General features: G+C 39.9%; 1 protein-coding gene across 2 annotated transcripts in view; it reads left to right on the top strand.

The window, feature by feature from the left end:
* The first annotated feature begins 1,129 nt into the window (after positions 1 to 1,129).
* The window catches only part of MED13 (mediator complex subunit 13), a 127,688-nt gene continuing 113,396 nt past the window's right edge, over positions 1,130 to 15,421 (top strand). For both annotated transcript variants that reach the window (XM_055256719.2, XM_055256718.2), the window contains exons 1-3: positions 1,130 to 1,971; positions 3,806 to 4,040; positions 14,781 to 14,949. In XM_055256719.2, coding sequence (XP_055112694.2) covers positions 1,906 to 1,971; positions 3,806 to 4,040; positions 14,781 to 14,949 — 470 coding nt within the window. In that variant the 5' untranslated portion in view covers positions 1,130 to 1,905. The remainder of the gene's footprint in view (positions 1,972 to 3,805; positions 4,041 to 14,780; positions 14,950 to 15,421) is intronic.

Genomic DNA, 15,421 nt, shown 5'->3' with positions numbered 1-15,421 from the left:
ATGAATGAGGACTTCTTTTCATTCCGTGGCTGAAGAAGTGACATGGAAGAGTCTACCATTCATTTTACAGATACAATTATGTGTCTGTAATACATAATACATAATTATGTATCTGTAATACTTAACATAAAATTACAGTAAGTCCTAACTCACTGATGTTTCTAACTTCTGAATCATCTTTTTCTTCTTTCTTTCTTGCAGTCCTAAAACTGTCAGAGAAACTGTTTTGAACTCGAAGTGTAACCCATCCAAGCACTGGGTGTTTTATGGGAAAGAGAATAAACCTTTTGTTTGGTTCTTACTTCTTACCACTCATTCACTTGTAAATATACAAATATCAAGCACCTACTGTGTGCTAGGAACCTTTTTTAGGCACTAGAGGGACAGAAGTAAACAACAACAAAAAAGTAGTGAGACCTTTACATACACTAGTTCTCCTGCTCCTCAGAATAACTGCATGAGGTAATGATGACAACAATAATAGTTAACTCTTAACAGTGCTTATCTGTGCGGGGCACTGGGCTACCTGTTTAATTTGTATTAACTCATTACAATAAGCTTGTGGGGTAAGGGATATGTTTTCCCCATTTTACAGATGAGGAAACACACAGAGCAGGAAATGATTTGCTCAAGCTTGGAACCCAGCCAGTGTGGCTCTAATTCCCAGCCTATTAACTACAGGTCAATATTTTGTTCCTTAAATTTATATCTTCATATCACAACTTTTAGGTTGCTGAGTCTTGTCCCCATCCAGATCATCTGACTCCGAAATCCAGAGGTTTGCACCTGCATCCCAGCGGCCTCGCGAAATAAATGAGAATGTCTTGGAATTTTTGCCAATACTTTCTCCTCCAAAGAACTCAAACAAATTTCCACGTAATTCTCATTGATTTGTGAAATGAACCTTCCTGGACTGTAAATTTCCCCGCAAAGAGAGGGCCAGGGCCCCGGGTCGTTTTATACTGGCCGGGGCACCCAGCAGATGGCGCTATGTTAGTGGCCACCAGCTGGCTGCCCCGTCCCCCGGGCTCACCGCCTCGGCCGAAAGCTTCCCGGCCCTCCCTCGCTCACTTCTCTCTCCCCCTCCCAACGGAGCCCGGGCCCACGTGACCTCAAGGCGGCCAATGGGTGAGTAGAGAGGGCGAGCTGGTCCCTGTGGCCGCCATTAAAGCGAAGGGAAAACCCGTGAATTCGGATTAAAGGGGGAAAAACACCGCCCGCTGGGCCCACAAAATGGGGGAGACTACGGCGTCCAGCCGGTGAGGCCGCAGGAGGGCAAATGTTAGGCCGGCTCGGCCCAGGGACGACACGAAGACAGAGCCAGAGAATGGTCTGAGCCCGCAGACGCCGCCACCACCTCCGCCGCTGAGGAGACTCTGGGCTTAAGGACATCGCCGCTGCCGGGCCGGGGGCCTGGGCTTCTCTCCCGGTTCTCGCCCTTCCCGCCCCTGTGCGGGCGCCTCCCCGCCCGGGAGAACCGTCCAGGGCTTGGGCTCTGCCGTCTTGGACTTGACTTTGATTATTTATTGTGTAATTTATTATTTTTCTTGTGGTAGGGGCACACATCCCCTCCGTCCCCCAGAGAGGGACGAGCGTCTGCGGGATCCGCAGTCCGGCCCGCCAGGCGAGCGCGGCGCGGCCCTCCCGCCTCCGGCCCTCGGCCCCGGGCGGCTGGGTGCCGGCCGGGCGGCGGGGGCTGCTCGCGGCGGCGGCGGCGGCGGCGGCGGCGGCGGCGGGGGGGTGGGTGGGGAGGGCGGGCGGCCCGGCGGCCTCCTCTTCCACCGCCCCCCCAACCACTACCCCCCCCCCGGCCCTCCCCGGTGTCTGTGTTTCTCTCTCTGGTCGGAGGCGGCGGTAATGGCGGATGGTGGGTTGTGGCGCCGGCGGCGGCTGCTGTGAGGGACGATGAGTGCCTCCTTCGTGCCGAACGGGGCCAGCCTGGAAGATTGTCACTGTAACCTCTTCTGCCTGGTGAGTGCCGGGGCCGGCGGGCGCCGAGGGAGGGGGGCCGCGAGGTGCGCCCTTGGGCCGTGGGGGAGGGGGCCGGGTCTGGTCCAGATGCCCGAGTGCCCGGGCGAGGCCCAGCGGGAGCCGGCGCCCTGCGAAGCTCCGCGGCCAGCTGCGGGAGACGGCGTTCGCTCTCCCACGATCCCGGGCTCTGTTTGGGGAGTGTTGGCATTTTTTCTCGTCTTGTTTCGGACTCTCCTTCTCACCGTAGTCTCGTCCTCAACTTGAGCTCCTTATCTGGCAGGACAGTAACCTTTCCGTCTTGTCTTGCTTAATTAACTGTTGCTTTTCTCCTTATTGGCCCTGTATCCCTGCTTCACACTTTTCCATTATTGCCCCTGTTCCCCACTGCCTTTATGTCTTACCCTTTTAATTTGGTTTCCCCATGTAAACAGGACCCCAGAACTTATGCCCTAGAAACCTGTCTTCGTTTTACATTTTTTTTGTATGAGTCAAACTAACGCCAGGTTAGTTTCTTCCTTGGGTGACTTAAGATCTCTCTGTAAAAACCAGTAGGTGCCATTTCATATGTTTTCTTTTTAAACTTTGAAAACAGTTTGCCATTTTTGACAATTTCTAGCCATCTTGCTTTTATTAGAACATAATGTTTTTGTGAGAGTGAAGGGGGCTAATGGACGAGGTGCTGTGGTTTTGCACTGTTTCTATATTTATTGTGTTTTGGTTGCTTTTTCAGAATGTTTTGAGCAGGCTGCTCCCTTGTTTGATTGAAATGGAAAGTTGAGAGAAGCGGGATGTAGGGATGACCATTGTGTAGGTTAGCCCAGGTCTGGTAACATCCAACAGTTAAGACTTTCAAAAGTACCAACTGTTGCAAATAACTTTTCCTGTATGGGACAGTAGCTGAGCTTCATCAATGACTTTAAGTTTGGGTGACTTTACTTTTTCATTTTCTCCTTTGTGCTATGAGAAATATTAAGAGTATATGATAGGTAAGTGAGTTAAGTGGGCGGAGCACAACTAGTTGGCAAGTGTAAACTGCCAGTCATGTATCAGCAGTTTCATTTTTGGCACCTTATGCTTTGCTCCTTTAAGTTAGATTAAATTACTGAATTCCTCTTGTCGAATTTCTTTCCGGATGCTAAATTGAGATCTTTAATACTCTATCCTCGTCTACAGTGTGTTTTTCTTTTCAATGTCCATTAATCAGCATCTCTTCACATGTAATAAGACATATACCAGGTTTTATATTTCTATCTTATCCAACTCAGTCTGTTTTTGGTACTTTTAGGATCAGGTTCTTTGAAGATAGACTAGCACAAATCTGACAGTTCTTTGTGAGTAGCTATTTGACTTTTCCAACAGAGGTGTGTGTGAAGAATTAACATAGATTTTTTCAGAACTTGTTCAGATGTCTTTTCATTAGAGACGTTACTTCTGTAAATGTGGAATAAAAACCCATGATAGGGTCTTTAATAATTGATTTTCAGTTAAAAGTTTGACACCAATGAACAAATGTGACCAGTTAGGACAGAGAAAAATGTACTCTGTTTGCATATTGAAGTGTGTGTCTATATTTAACATCATTCAGTTTCTTCTATTTCTACTTGGAGTACATATTTGCTTGCTATTCAGTGACGTGGTGGTAATTTTTAACTGTATTCTTCTCCCTAAAGTTCTTGATTGTTGAATTATAAAGTCTTTGTTCTAATTTGCATTCAATATCTCAAGCATACATTGAAAAATTGTAATGTCTTAATGAAATAAGAGACATCGTATTGAGTACTTTTGACTTTGAGTGAATATGCAATAATAAAACATAATGCTTTCTTTCCTTCAGGCTGACTTGACAGGAATTAAATGGAAAAAATACGTATGGCAAGGCCCAACTTCTGCCCCTATTCTGTTTCCTGTGACAGAAGAAGACCCCATTTTGAGCAGTTTTAGTCGCTGCCTTAAGGCAGATGTACTTGGTGTTTGGCGGCGAGATCAAAGACCTGGAAGAAGAGAATTGTGGATATTTTGGTGGGGTGAAGACCCCAATTTTGCTGACCTTATTCACCATGACTTATCAGGTGAAAGAAACTTTCCATTTCTAACTAATGATATAGCAACATTGTATACTTCTCCCAGAATGTCATATGTATTACAAATTAAGTTTGTTTTTGTGGGACGCTTAGGAGGCCAGATAAAAATTCAGCTTCATTGTTTTATTTCACCATAATTATTTTATTTTACTTAAATTATCCATGTTGTTATAGCTGGGTCTTTAAGGCGTGAATGACTTTCTCCTTCCACCACCTCTCTTCTTAATTTCTCACAGGTAGTTAGGGCCCAAAGAAGGCATGTTACATTAATCTAAAAAATTGGAATCAGGAAACAGAGTTCCTAACAAAGTCGTGTAATAGTTTAGAAGCCAGATGTAACTTTTGAGTCACTTCAGCCACTGCTGAAGTTGAGTCTTTTGCATTGAATAGGCAGATGATTCTAAAAGTACTGGAAATGTAACTATCCTTGTGTGTGTGTGTGTCTATGTGTGTGTTTTAAGGCATGTAAGTACTTTGTTATTGTCATTTGTGCTATTTGATTAACATATGAAGGCATATGTTAATTTAGTTATTTTTGGAAAGTGACTCATATACTGTTCTGTCAAACATACTCAATAAGAGACAAGTGCCAACTTGCTTAGCTTTTATAGGACATGGGATTATAATCTAAAAGGTTACACAAACAATTTTATTGTGAGCAAATCAATGTGATTACTTCCTTATTTTCTTGACTTTTAGGACGAAATGCTACTTTAGAAAGAGAAACTATAACTTTTCATATCATTACTGAAGCTTTAAACTGTGAAAGTCAGTATTAACTGAATCTTAGATAATAGGAATGTAAATGATTGGTTGTATGCTATAAGGTTCCAAAGACTTCAGTAAGATAGTTGGATAATGATTTTTGACAGATAAATTTAGGATTTCTAGATAATTTTTTTTAAGTTCTTATTTGAAATTGAGTACTCTGAAGTTTTTGTTGTTGTCCCTATGACCTATAGGATCTATTTTATTTTTGGATAGAATGTATTCTAGGTGTCTGTATCTTGAACTGGTACTTAGTAAGACCAACATTTATGTAGGAATGTACGTGTTACATTTGTATGTTTTGATAATTGCTTTTCACATTCTAATGAACATACTCTATCCAGTGTTAATTATTATTTTTGAGAGTGATTGCAATTCTTCAAGAAAGCTTTCCAGCTTTTGTAGTTTTTCTAATAAGATGCCTGCTGCAGAGTCCTCCAGTCCCTAGTGCTGTGTATTTAATGTAGTTCTAAATGTGTAAAATGATGTGTATATGTATATACATATATGTATGTATACATGATGTATGTGTATATAGTAGTTTTAGCAAGACAGTACTTTCTAATCATGTCAAAAGCTAAGTCCGCCAGCCTCCTTTTTCTTTCATTGATTTGGATATAGTATTTGAGTTATTTTAATCGTTAAGTGGTCATAAAAATCACCTTACTAGAATGTTTGGAGACTGTATAACATTGTTGAAAAACTATAAACTATTGATAAAATATATTTGTTGATAAAACATAATTATTGATAAAACTATAATGGTGACTTAGGGGCTTTGGTCTTCTTAATAAAGTTGGCAGAGCATCTAAACAGACTAAACAGATCTTTAAGATTCCATGAAATACACTTTGTAGAATCAAAGATAATTTTAAGAGATATATAATGTTTAATTTTTTTTTCTTTTTTTCAAGTAGAGTTGGGGTCTTGCTATGTTGACCAGGCTGGTCTTGAACTCCTGAACTCTAGTGATCCTTCCATCTTAAACTCCCAAAGTACTGGGATTACAAGTGTGAGCCCCTGCATCTGGCCTAGTTTTACCATAATAGAAAAAATATTGTGAAAGTTAAAAGACTATTAAAGTTAGATGTGAGCTGCTTTGATGTATATTGTTAAAAGTCAGTTTTTTCTTCTAGGTTTCATGTTACAGTCAGATATGTTTTCTCCACTGAAACTAGGTTACAGTCTTAAACATTTTTCTCTAGCTTTGATTTTTAGCATAGCATAATTTTCAAAAATGGTAGTTACTTGTACCTTTAAAATAGATACTGATCAGCTGGGTGGCGTGGCTCACTCACGCCTGTAATCCCAGCACTTTGGGAGGCTGAGGCAGGCAGATCACAGGGTCAGGAGATAGAGACCATCCTGGCCAACATGGTGGAACCCCGTCTCTACTGAAAATACAAAAATTAGCTGGGCGTGGTGGCACGTGCCTGTAGTCCCAGCTACTCGGGAGGCTGAGGCAGGAGAATCGCTTGATCCCGGGAGGCGGAGGTTGCAGTGAGCCGAGATCTCACCACTGCACTCCAGCCTGGGTGACAGAGTGAGACTCTGTCTCAAAAAAAAAATAGATAGTGATCTTGAACGTGAATGAAAGTAATTTTGGGAGGTTGAGGTTTTTTCTTTTTTTTTCTTTTTTTTTGAGATGGAGTCTCACTCTGTCCCGTGGGCTGGAGTGCAGTGGCGCGATCTCGGCTTGCTGCAAGCTCCGCCTCCTGGGTTCACGCCATACTCCTACCTCAATCTCCTGAGTACCTGGGACTACAGGCGCCCACTACCACGCCCGGCTAATTTTTTGTATTTTTAGTAGAGACGGGGTTTCACTGTGTTAGACAGGATGGTCTCGATCTCCTGCGCTTGTGATCCACCAGCCTTGGCCTCCCAAAGTGCTGGGATTACAGGCAGGAGGTTGGGTTTTAACTGCTGTCAGATTTTACTGAATGCTAATGAATAGTAAATAGCTTTTTTTTGAGATGGAGTCTTGCTTTGTTGCCCAGGCTGGAGTGCAGCGGTGCGATCTCAGCTCACTGCAACCTCCACCTCCCGGGTTCAAGCAATTCTCCTGTCTCAGCCTCCCGAGTAGCTGGGATTACAGGCACACGCCACCACACTCAGCTAATTTTTTGTATTTTTAGTAGAGATGGGGTTTCACCATGTTCCCCAGGCTGGTCTCGAACTCCTGAGTGCATGCAGACAGTCCACCCACCTCGGCCTCCCAAAGTGTTAGGATTACAGGCGTGAGCTACTGCGCCTGGCTGTAAATAACTTAAAAATTTATCAAAGTGAAGTGATTGAAATAGTAAACTGAAATACAATTAGGAGTGGTATGTGATCATATTTATTGTTCCAAAGCTTGTCTTGTACTGTTTTAGTTTGCATAGTCAGTGGTATTTATGTAATGTTTTAGCTTTTTTTTTTTAATAAAACCTGTTATTTACTTAAGAATGTTGTTACTTAAATCAGACGTATCTTAAAGAATAATAAGGTCTTTTCAGATGGAATATATTTGTCTTGCCCTTTTCTTTGCTCTGGGGACAGCGTCTGCCTCCCTCTTGGGGTAATTAGTCTGCCTCTGTCTCTCCAGCTAACCCCTTTTTCATTTCTTCCATCTGTGGCACTCTATTTCCTTCTTTTAAGCTCCCCTGAGAAGAGAGCAGCTGGACAGTACAGGGTAGCATCAGCTGCTGGAGGCAGTCCTGAGTTCCAAGTGGAGGTGTAGCACTGAGGAAAGGGGTACCGGAAGGACCCAGGTGGTAACTAAAAAGCTGGTTAATTTAGCTTGAGCCTGCTCTTCACAGGCAGTGTCCTTCTGTTTGGTTCAGCACACACCACATCTTGTTACTGAAGTGTTTTTTATTATGGTGATAATACTGCCCTCGTTTTTCTTGGTAGTGGGGGAAGAGGGAAAGCATTTCTTTTTTCAAAGATGAGAATTCTCAGTTTTTCTTAACTGGAATATTCAGTAACAGAAATACAGAATTGCCTTTGTTTAACCCCCTTAGCTCCTTTGTGTCATGCAGTGTATTTTTAAAAATTAACTAATGAACCAATATTGATACTTTATTATTAACTAAAGTATATATTTGGATTTCTTTTATTTTTTTGCCTAATATCTTTTTCTTTCCTAGGATCTCATTTAAGATACCCCTATTACATTTAGTTGTCCTGTCTCCTTAGGCTTTGTTAGACTGTGACAGTTTCTCAGACTTTCTTTGGTTTTGATGATTTCGACAGTTCTGAAGAATCTGCTCAGATTCCATAGTGCATTTTAAATTTCAGTTTCTCTTATGTCACTTAGCATTTGTTTGGGTTACCTTCCTTTCAAGTTTAGCTGATGTGTAGAAATAGAATGTAAACTTATTTTATTGCTAACTGGCAAAGATCAGTTACAGAAAATCACGTCTGATTTAATACATACTTTAAACCCTCAGTTACTCATTTTGTAGCAGTAAGTCAATACTGTTGAGCAAAGTAATTTGCAAAGGCCAGATGATTTTTGGATCAGGATTTGTGCTAACTAGTATTAGCCTAACTATAACATTCCGGAAGGTTATTTGTTCAAAAAATCTCTTGAATTCCAAAGCCAAACATAGATGATTTTCTTACTTTTTGCTTTATCCTCTGTAGGATAGTGATTAGTTGAATCGGTGTCGATATGTTTTGATACAAAAAGGATTAGAGAATAAAACTCCTTTGGGGTTACAGCCTTTTTCTTTCTCCCTTCCCTTCCCTTCCCTTCCCTTCCCTTCCCTTCCCTTCCCTTCCCTTCCCTTCCCTTCCCTTCCTTCCCTTCCTTCCCTTCCCTTTCCTTTCCTTTCCTTCCTTCCTTCTTTCTTTCTTTTTCTTCTTTTTTTTTTTTTTTTTTGACGAAGTCTCTCTCTGTCGCCCAGGCTGGAGTGTAGTGGGGTGATCTTGGCTCACTGCAACCTCCGCCTCCCAGGTTCAAGCAATTCTTCTGCCTCAGCCTCCTGAGTAGCTGGGACTACAGGCATGTGCCACCACGCCTGGCTAATTTTTATATTTTTAGTTGAGATTTTAGTAGGAGTTTCACCATGTTGGCCAGGCTGGTCTGGAACTCTTGGCCTCAGGTGATCTGCCCGCCCCAGCCTCCCCAAGTGCTGGGATTACAGGCATGAGTCACCATGCCCGGCCCCTTTTTTAAAAAAATTAAATTTTGTAGCTTTGTTTAGTGGTTGTGTGATAGTGGGTGAAAGAGTATTAAATGGGTGATGGGAAAATCTTAGCTCAGTCCCTCTGGTCAAAAATCTCTATAGTGGGTAGGACTGGTGCTTTTAAGTGTACTGTTAATTTGCTTCAGAGCAAGATTGTTTCATTTTCATTAATGTGTTCTTGAAGGAGAGTTTTCTATGTATTTTTATTCTGTGTTCTAGCATTTTTGGAATTTGATTGCTGTCATCATTGGCTTTTATTCTTTCCCTTTAAATAAAAATAAAAGCAAAAACTGCGTCCTCTCCCATTTGTCATCTTAAAAAAATCATAGCAAGTTAGACTGTGATGAGACTTTTTGAGAAAACTGATACCTTGTGAACTAAAAAAACTCAGGGCTAAAAATATTTGTTCTTTTTCCTGGCTCCTGAGATATGTAAAGTAGATTTTAGTGACATGTTCAGATAGTTTTATTATACCAGAATTTTATCATAATGAATAGTGCTCAAACTAAGTGGACTGTTGTTCTGAATTTAATTTTGGATGTTTTTATTGAGGGATATTAACTATAGTGGACTTTAACCTTAAATGACAGCTGTTAATAGGATTGACAGATAGATAAACAGCCAGGCATAGGAATCTAGTCCCAGCCAAACTAAAACATTGTTTTGTGCCCCAGGTAGTCTAAAGAGAGTAATTCATTTCTACTGTTGTAAAATTTACTTGTGATGTGGCCTGACTCTTTAAATTGGCTAGTCTCCTAGGTGACAACTTCATTCGCTGTATTTCTTCTGCATACTGTTTTTTTGATCAAGTGTATCTTCTAAGTTTTCAAGCCAAACATAACATACTAGGCTGTTTTTAATCAGTTTTCAAGTTTTGCCATAGATAATGATGCAGCCAACTTAAGGCTCTCAGTATATTTGTTGAATGTATGAGTTATTAATGATTATTCAGGAGAAACACTGATCTAACATTTAAACATTTCTCTTTATTTCAGGAAATACATGGTATTTTCTACCATGTTAATTTTTGAGCCATTATTCATTAGCATATGTTACATTTTAATAGTTTAGCAAAATTATATAGACGATTCCTTTTTTACCACTGTGGAGATATTTAAAGATGCCAGTTTTGAGAAAAATGTTGAGTGCGGGGTGTATCTGCTTTTTTGGTTGTGATTTTTTTTCCCCATTGATAGAGAATTATTTTGATGACTTATCACATACTTTAGCACTACTGTAATCTATATCTTTGGGGAAAAAAATATGGTAATCAGATTTAGCATTTGTGTTTTCTTCCAATAAATAGTCCATAAAAATTTCAAGAAACACTGATGATTAAGAACTGTAATGCTAATAGTAACAGAAAAGTACTAAGAATGCAGAGTGGAAACTTTATTTTCTCTGGACATAGAGCTACAAGAGAAGGAAATTTTTTTTTTTTTTTTTTGTAGAGATGGAGGTCTCACTTTGTCACTCAGCCTGCAGTGCTTAATCATAGCTCACTGCAGCCTCCAACTCCTGGACTCAAGCAAGCAATCCTCTCACCTCAGCTTCCCCAGCAGCTGGGCCTACAGGCATTGCCACTATGCCCTACTAACTAAAAAAAAGTTTTTTGGAGTCAGGGTCTTCCTGTATTGCCAGACTAGTCTTGAACTCCTAGCTTCAAGTGATCCTTCTGTCTTAGCTTCCCAGGTAGCTGGGATTACAGGCATGAGTCATTGCACCTGGCTAGAGGAGGAAAATATTTAAATAGATTAAGCAGACTTTTTCTTTTTTTTTTTTTTGAGACGGAGTCTCGCTCTGTCGCCCAGGCTGGAGTGCAGTGGCGCAATCTCGGCTCACTGCAAGCTCCGCCTCCCGGGTTCATGCCATTCTCCTGCCTCAGCCTCTCTGAGTAGCTGGGACTACAGGCGCCCGCCACCACGCCCGGCTAATTTTTTGTATTTTTAGTAGAGATGGGGTTTCACCGTGGTCTCGATCTCCTGACCTCATGATCCGCCCGCCTCGGCCTCCCAAAGTGCTGGGATTACAAACGTGAGCCACCGCGCCCAGCCTAAGCAGACTTTTTCTATTAGGCTCTGGTTAAGTTCAAAAGAGATAGGTAAAGATTTGCCATATGTTCCCTTCTCCTTCCCCTCCCTATTATAATGCTGGTGTTGAGATTCAAGAACTTGTTTCAATTGGTGTAAATAGTGCATATCACTATGCCTTGAGTGGGTTAGTTGTACCATTTCACTTTTCATATCTGAATACAACATGTAGAAAGTACTTTTATTCGGTTATTAGATTGTCAGGATATTAGAAGCTTGGCTCAGTAGGCTTCTTGTTTCTAAGTGATTCCCGACAAAACCAAAAACTTTCAGACTTTTTATTGAGCATTATTAGGGCTTACTCATTTTTCTCAGCAACAGAATATGAAATTATATTACTTTAGTGTAATGGTTGCTTAGTCGCTTGCCATATAAATGAAGACATACTTCAGAGATACGTTGGATTTAAAAAACCTCAACAGGTGGTCTCTACTTGTTTGTTTTATGCATAGCTCCTATTTAGTGTTAATGAGAATTGTGGGCATTGGGGACATAAGATGCCCACCCCCTTTGAAAGCATTAGAATAATGAGGGAGAAATGCTTGAAGATTAATACTGATTACTTTTCTAAACCACATTCAATATTCTTTTTTTTTTTGAGATGGAGTCTTGCTCTGTCACCAGGCTGGAATGCAGTGGCGTGATCTCGGTTCACTGCAGCCTCTGTCACCCAGTTCAAGTGATTCTCATGCCTCAGCCTCCCGGATAGCTGGGACTACAGGTGCATGCCACCTCGCCCAGCTACTTTTTGTATTTTTAGTAGAGATGGGGTTTCACTATGTTGGCCAGGCTGGTCTTGAACTCCTGACCTCAGATGATCCACCTGCCTCGACCTCCCAAAGTGCTGGGATTATAGGCATGAGCCACCACGCATGGCCTCACATTAAATATTCTTAAATCATTTAACTGCAAGTTTAACTAAAATAGATTTTACAAAACCATAAAATTTTCAGAATTTCATGTGAAAATTTATAAATTATTGTGCTTTAGCTTTTACTATTGCAAAGGTTTTTTTTTTTTTTTTTTTTTTTAAGTCACAGTCTCACTATGTCGCCCACATTGGAGTGCAGTGGTGTGATCTCAGCTCACTGCAACTCCCGTCTCTTGGGCTCAAGTGATTCTCATGCCTCAGCCTCCCGAGTAGCTGGGACTACAGCCATGCCATGCATGGCTAATTTTTATATTTTTAGTAGAGATGGGGTTTTGCCATGTTGGCCAGGCTGGTCTCGAACTCCTGGCTTCAAGTGGTCCAATTGCCTCGGCTTCCTGAAGTGCTGGGATTACAGGCATGAGCCACCACACCCCACACCTGGCCTCAGCCTCCTGGATAGCAGGCGTGAGCCACCATACCTGGCCTCAGCCTCCCAGAAAGCAGATTTTTTTATTTACTGTTTTTGGGAAGAAGACAAAGTCATTCTCTAGTTTTAAATGAATAATTTATTTGAAGTTTATAACAACTGTACAACCTTAATACTTATAAATAGTAACTGTGTCTTGGGTCTTTGATGCTTTAAAACTTAGGAAAAATATGTTGGTAGTGGCTTCTTATGTAGAACAAATGTTACAACCATCAGAAGGTAGGGATTTTTGAAATAAAAGGTAATAAAAATAAAAGATACTAAATTGATTGTAAAGAGGTGAAGAATTGGGAGATATCTAATATAATTCTGTTGGAATTAAGAACATGTATATTCTAGTAGTCATGAGTCTCATAATTTGAGGTAAAAGTCTTAATGTAGCTATTTAATTTTGAAATGGTAGGACCTCATTAAATTGAAAGCAGATCAGTTGAGATTCTTTTTTTTGTCATCAACTCACAAATATGCTTGTGATCTAGACCTTTAATTAATTAAAGTGAAGTCACTTTGTGCTGCTTCTCTAGTCTCCTAGCCTAATATTTTCTTTAATAAAGTGAAACCCATAAACGTTTTGGTTTTAAATGGAAGTAGATAACGGTATCTTTGATAGAATGTGAATTTTTCCTATTTAATATTTATGATTAATATTAGACTTAAAAAATTCTTCTATTCCAATTCTGAAATATTATCATTTTCTAAAGCTTATTCCACTTTTTTCTCCCTAAGCTTACCTGTTTTTTTTTTTTGGAGAGAGAATCTCACTCTGTCCCAGGCTGGAGTGCAGAGTGCCACGATCTTGGCTCACTGTAACCTCTCCCTCTTGGGTGATTCTCCCACCTCAGCCGCCCGAGTAGCTGGGATTACAGGGCTGCACTATGACGCCTGGCTAATTTTTGTATTTTTAGTAGAGATGGGCTTTTACCATGTTGGCGAGGCTGGTCTTGAACTCCTGACCTCAGGTGATCCACCCACCTCAGCCTCCCAAAGTGCTGGGATTACAGGCGTGAGTAACTGCTCCCAGTCTAAAGCTTATTTAAAATAAAATAAAAAATTAGTTGCTTTGAAAGACTTGACTATCATTTAGGAAAAAATATAAAACCAACATTAATCTTTGTAGTGGCACAGAATTTCTAGTGCAGTTAAAGTCCGCTGTCATACTTTTTAGTTAATGTTTATTCTACCCATTTGTTGTATAAGTTGTGCATATAAACCATGTGTAACTCTTAATACATGTCTTTGCTTTTATTCAGAAGCTCATATTGTGTCTGTTTTTCTATGGGTATAGTGTATGCATTTTTGGTGTTGAATTGAGAAAGGTTTGTCTTTTATTTTTACTTAAACGTTGAACACAGATGACCCATATTTATAAAATGTTTATAAAGGTATGTTGGCTATGGAAGGAGAGTTAATTATATTTAGACTAAGCAATTTAAAATCTTGTAATGAAAGTTAAAGTGCTGAAGTGGTATCATTATTTGTAGCACGATTTACTGGATGCTTTGTGACAGATATGAAATGGATAGAGTACGAAAAAAAATTTTTCTGACCTACATCCAGACTTATCTCAAAATGACTGCGTTAATGTTTTTTGGTAAATTAACTTGGAGTGATTAATAGATTTGCTGGCAAAACTGAAGCTATATAGTTAGTGAAGATAGCTATAATTTTATATGACAGAAGTGCCATTTACAATTTAAGTCTTTAAATTTTTAAATTTCTCCCCCAAGTAAAGGATCCTATACTGAATAATAATCATGGGAATAATTTGTTTGAAATGAGACCTAAGGTGGCTGATAGTGCACTGCTTGTTAGGCTCTGTGCCAACAGCTTCCTTTTTATTCATCACTTAGTGTTCTGGTGGAGTTGTGGATTAGAGTGCTGATAGACATGAAATGTTTTGACTTTAATTATTAACTGGCTAATTTTTTTGGCAGGTTGAATGACTAGGGGAATTAGGACAAAGTAACAAGTGAGCCAGCTTAGAAATTGGCATCATAGGTATAGAGTGTGTTTAATATTTTCCAGGTTATACAAACAAGTGTCCTTTTCATTAATACAAGAACCAATTCAGTATGTTCATGATGTCATTGAATTTTATAAGGTGGAAAAATACTTTTCAGGTTATTTAATAGAATATGTGGTACTTAGACCTTTTATTCCTTGTGGAGTAACTTTGAAACCTGATAATGTCTAGAGATACATTGAAGTGATTGTAGCTTAATATCCTGGGGTAAGCTAGTGTTGATGAATATAGAGTTTAAACTGTAACCTTTTTAACTTGGCTCTGAATAGATTATAGTGTCACTATTTGACTTGTTATTTCCTTCATTTCTCTTTTAGAAGAAGAAGATGGAGTGTGGGAGAATGGACTTTCCTATGAATGCCGTACTCTGCTTTTCAAAGCGGTTCACAATCTATTGGAACGGTGTTTAATGAATAGGAATTTTGTACGTATTGGCAAGTGGTTTGTAAAGCCTTATGAAAAAGATGAAAAACCTATAAATAAAAGGTAAGCTATCTTAAATTCTGACGTGATATTTCTTTAGATTTGTTCCTTTTTGTGTCTTTACAGAGAATGTGGGATAAAACAAGCTAATATACAGACATATTCAGGAGGTTATCAGTGACAAAGTACTAGATATAGTCAGGTTTTTTTTTTTTTTTTAACCACTTTACACAGTTCCCTTTACACACTTTAAGAATTTTCTTACAGTAGGAATAGGCTGTATTTTAATACAGTGGCCTAAATTTTAATTTGGGATGATAGACAAAATATGGGATGAAAGCAGAGACTTAGGCTTGGAAGTATCTTTTTTTTAGTATGTGGAAATAGATGCACAGCACTCTGATATTAAAGTTAAGTAAAAACACCTGTTAAAAATAGTGATCTGTGAGTATGTTTTGGATTAAGTTAACCCTTCTTATTCCCAATCTCTCAATTCCCTTTAATTAAAGTAATTTAAATTTGTGTTTTCTATATA

The sequence above is a fragment of the Symphalangus syndactylus genome, chromosome 20, assembly GCF_028878055.3.
Source record: "Symphalangus syndactylus isolate Jambi chromosome 20, NHGRI_mSymSyn1-v2.1_pri, whole genome shotgun sequence".
NCBI lineage: Eukaryota > Metazoa > Chordata > Mammalia > Primates > Hylobatidae > Symphalangus > Symphalangus syndactylus.
This window is presented reverse-complemented; position numbering and strand designations above follow the sequence as displayed.